General features: G+C 47.4%; 1 protein-coding gene across 1 annotated transcript in view; it reads left to right on the top strand.

Annotated features, from left to right (window-relative positions):
- Positions 1–1,160: 1,160 nt before the first annotated feature.
- Positions 1,161–4,588, top strand: part of FBXO31 (F-box protein 31) — a 7,325-nt gene continuing 3,897 nt past the window's right edge. The window contains exons 1-3 of the mRNA XM_009071200.1: positions 1,161–1,322; positions 2,005–2,079; positions 4,015–4,124. Coding sequence (XP_009069448.1) covers positions 1,182–1,322; positions 2,005–2,079; positions 4,015–4,124 — 326 coding nt within the window. The 5' untranslated portion in view covers positions 1,161–1,181. The remainder of the gene's footprint in view (positions 1,323–2,004; positions 2,080–4,014; positions 4,125–4,588) is intronic.

The raw sequence follows: 4,588 nt of genomic DNA, 5'->3' as shown, positions 1-4,588 counted from the left end.
CCTCCAGCCTTGATGATTCTATGATTGGAAGCCAAACGTTGTTCCTTGGTTCTTTCCATCATTCCTTTTAGCTCTACCCCAAGCAGCCCCAGGAGCACACAGAAAACATGAGCAGTGGTTAAGGGATTCAGAATTTATGCTGATATTCCAATGTCTGGTGCAGGAATCCATTCAGCAGAGGTTTTAGCAGTGGTCCATCACTTATGGCATTATCTTTGCCTGCAGCTGAGTGTTTTCCAAAGGGTTTTGCAGGTGGGTTCCTACCTCTCTGTAGCTGCCCATGCTTTTCCCCAGCCTGTGGTGATACTGGTGCAGGATCTGTGGAGCCTGGCAGCTCTGGTGCTGCTGAGGAGAGCAGTTAATGAACAACATGTGACTCTGTACTGGTGAGAGCTGAGCCAGGAGTTTGCCTCAAGCCCTTATTCTTCTCACCAAGGTTCAATAAGTGCCAGGTTGAAGCCTAACAAATCACAAGGCCTTTGGGTTTTGCAAGAGTCTGTTCCATGAACTGGTGTAAGAGTGCAGCCAAGGGCATCAATTTACACGATACTGTGACCTTATAAAGACAAGTGCCTTTGTAGCACTGCTCTGCTTTGGTCTCAGATCTCTCAGTTTGGAAAACATCTTTTCTGTGGAATTGCAGGACTTGAGGGGAAGGATTCTATTAGGCATTCAGGAAGGAGACTGGCACTTGTGCCTCTCAGCAGAGGAGTGTGTTGCTTCCTGTGCTGTCTGTGAGTAATGGTGCCAAATAATTCCTCATCCAAAAGGCAGGGATAATCATGGGAAGCAGAATTTGTCTGTTGGAGTATCTGCCAGCATGAGCTCTCAAACCAATTAGAGTCTGACTTGCTGTGTGGTCTCTCCCTCCGGATCCTACGCTCCAGGCATCTGTCACAGAGCTGTTTGCAGCAGGAAAGGTCTGAGCATTTTCCAGTGGTGCAGGAAGCCTTGTAAAGAAACCCTGTCCCTCTCCACCCAGGGTGTGCTGGGAGTGCATATGGTCTGGTTTAATTGCTGGAAAGCCATTTGGAACTGCACTAAGCTGTGCTGCAGCTCTGCCCTGGGCCAGAAGAGGCCCCAGAGTTTGCTGCAAGCTCCCAAGAAACCATGCAAGGCTGATCTAGTGGTTTTGTCTCTCTTCATCTCTGCAGGTAGATGGTTTGTTCATCATTGGTTGGATGTACTTGCCACCTCATGACCCTCACGTTGATGATCCCATGAGGTTCAAACCTCTCTTCAGGATTCACCTCATGGAAAGGAAATGTGCAACAGTGGAGTGTATGTATGGCCACAAGGGACCTCATAATGGCCACATCCAGGTGAGCTCCTCTGGCTCTTTCAGCTCTCCTAGGTGCAGTGTGTGTGCACATTGGCTCTGGAAATGGATTCATCAAAGAACTGTGACAATTTTAGTTCAGAGATGTGGCTTTCACCACCCTGGTGTGTGTGTGGGTGACAGCTTTACACTCATTATGTGTCTGACAACTTGTGTGGGCTGTTCCCTGCTCTCAATTTGTTCCCTGGCAGTAGCACAGAGAGGCTGTTGTACTGTCTTCTGCTGGGCTGGAGCACAGTGGGAGGGTGGGAGCACCAGTATGTGCACAGGCTGGGGGAAAGGATATGTCATATGGCCTTGTGCAGCTGGTGAATGTGTCCAGGCAGACACACAGACCTGTTTTACAGCTCTGTCTAAGAGGAGAACTTGAGAAGGTGATTCAGCATCCATTGGGTGCTTTGAAAAGCTTCCTGAGGGGTTGTTGGTTTTCCTTTAAAGAAAGAAACTCAGAGAAGCAGCTTAAAACTGTTATGTTTCATTTGAGTGCATTGAGGGTTTATTGCTTTTATTTCTCTGTTCTGTTGCTGCTGCTCTTGGTGTCACTTAATGATTTCTCTGCTGTAGCAAGTTGATAACATTTTTATTCTAAGCAGTCTTAGTTACATCATCTGAGGCATCTCAAGCAGCTCTGTAACCTGTTCAATTCTCGTCCATGATAACTACAGATTGTAAAGAAGGACGAGTTCTCCACGAAGTGCAACCAGACAGATCACCATCGGATGTCAGGGGGAAGGCAGGAGGTAAGAGAGCTCTGCCAGGAGTCTGCATTGGGGCTGTTTGTGTGTCCTCTTTCTGAAGATAAAGCAATGCTGCTTGGCTAAGCTCTCAGCTGATGTTGGGATCTGTGAGAAGGTCATCTGCCTTCTAACTTCTGTGTGTCAGAACAAACATGAAAACCCAGGTGGGAGCTTTGGGCTGGTTTATTGTTTTAGGCAGTTCTCTGTGGCAAGGTGCTCTTGGAGCCCCAGCACCCTCCTCCTTCCCTTGCTTGTGACATCGTTCCTCTTTGGCAGCAGACAGCAGCATGCTCTGTATATCACACAGCACTCCAGGCACTGATCTCTGTGGTATTGCTGTCTTGTAGAATTAAGGTCTTTCAAACACAGGCCCAAGAGTGAGTACCAGCTGCATTCTTCACCTGGAGTACTGCACACAGTTCTGGTGTCCTCAGTGTAAGGAGGACATGGAACTGTTAGAGCAAGTCCAGAGGAGGCCACAAAGCTGAAAAGAAGACTGGTGCACCTCCCCTATGAGAGAGCTGAGGCTGTTCAGCCTGGAGAAGAGAAGGTTGTGTGGAGACCTCAGGGCAACCTGTCAGGATCTGAAGGGGCTCCAGGGAAGCTGCAGAAGGACTCTTGGTTAGGAACTGCAGTGACAGGACAAGGAGTAGTAGGGATAAAATGAAAGAGGGGAAATTTAGATTAGGTACTAGGAAGAGGTTTTTCCCTGTGAGGTTGGTGAGACACTGGCACAGGTTGCCCACCCGAGAGGGGCTGTGGCTGCCCCAGCCCTGGCAGTGTTCAAAGCCAGGTTGGCTAAAGCCTTGAGCAGCCTGTTCTGGTGGAAGGTGTTGAGGCTGGATGAACTCTAAGCTCCATTCCAACCCCTTAACACACTATGATTCTGTGGCATTCTGTTATTTGCATACCTGCTGGTCACTGAGACACCTCTCCACTGCTTGTCTTGCTCAGAGATTAGAAGCTTCAGTTGGTTGTTTATCCTGTGTCTGTCAGCTCTACCCAGCAAGGCAGATTCCTGACTCACACCACATGTCTGAAGGTGCAGGTGTGAATGTCAGGATAAATACCTATTCCAGGTACTGCTGTTTGCTTCCAGCTGGTTCCATGTGACAAATCTGATCCTTTAGCTGCTTCTCAGGAATGCTGTAAAATGTCTGTTAATGGCGAACAGCTGGGTGAAAGGTTTAGTTAAGTGTTTTTGGGTGCTGTAGCAGATGAGAAATGCTTTAATACTTTCAAAGCACCATGTTAAGTATGTGTGGCATTATGGTAATTGGAGGATCTGGGTTTGGAAGATAAAGCGAGCAGGTTTGGAATATCACTTGGAAGGCTGTTGGCTCAGTGTAAGCTGTTATCACACTAACTCATGGCAGGGTATTAACTTGTCAGAGCTGGAGTTGAGGTACTTCAGGATATGGTTTCAAAACACCCTTTGGATTTGAGATGCATCAGTACGAAATCAGCAGGATTCAACCTCCTAAACCTTCAGTGCCTTTCTAAAGCTTCCCCTTTTGTGTTTGGCATGTCAGGACAGGGCACAGGAGGCAGATATGGGGCACACGAATGAGTTACTGTGAGGTATGTCCAGATGTAAAGAAGTAGTAGATGAGCTACTTTGCTTATGCATTTATTCTGAGGTGTATTGGTTCTACCTGTGATTTATTTGAAGAGGAGAATGATTGTTACGTGGTAGCTGTTAGATATAGGGCAGTTCCCACTGTCACTAATTGTTAAGTGACTAATTGTTAAGCATATTTCCAAGCCAGCTCTGTAGCAACACGTGCTTGTTCCCAAATCCAGCCATGATCCCATGTCCTTGGCAGAGCATTTGCCCTGTCTGTAGCTCTGCCAGTGCTACATGCTGACAGGGTGAAGTCACACTGGGGAACATCACTGAACTGTCCTTATCTTCCCCCTTTTCTCCCTGTGCTGCAGGAATTCAGGACGTGGCTAAGGGAAGAGTGGGGTCGAACCCTGGAAGATATCTTCCATGAACACATGCAAGAGCTCATCCTGATGAAGTTCATCTACACCAGCCAATATGAGTAAGGGCTCCAGCTCTTTGTGTTGAGGCTCCATGAGCACTTGGGAGCCTTTGTCCCAAAGACAGGAGGCTTTCCATGGGCTTTGCCAGCCAGAGGAATGTTCTGTCTCTGCAGGCTCTGTGCAGGGGTGCACAGTACTTTCCAGCTGTACAGAGAAATGAGGTGACAGCAGTAAGAATAAGGTTCCAAGTTCTTTACAATAACTATGCACAGTAAGGTGCTTTTGTGGCATTTAACTGTGTTTAATTTGAAGACAGAGCAAATGCTCAGGATCCCAAGGAGTGTCTGATTATCCACATTACTCAGCAGTATGCTTTGTAGTGCAGAATTCAGACAGTCCCTGAGAAACTGGAGTTTTTAATCATCACTCCAAGCTTCTAATGCCTCAGAATAGCACGAGATACAGCCACCTCCCTGTAGCAGATGTTTAAATATGCTTCACTCTCAGGTTTTCTGGGAATCCC

Source organism: Acanthisitta chloris, unplaced genomic scaffold, assembly GCF_000695815.1.
Source record: "Acanthisitta chloris isolate BGI_N310 unplaced genomic scaffold, ASM69581v1 scaffold3543, whole genome shotgun sequence".
Taxonomy (NCBI): Eukaryota; Metazoa; Chordata; class Aves; order Passeriformes; family Acanthisittidae; genus Acanthisitta; species Acanthisitta chloris.
This window is presented reverse-complemented; position numbering and strand designations above follow the sequence as displayed.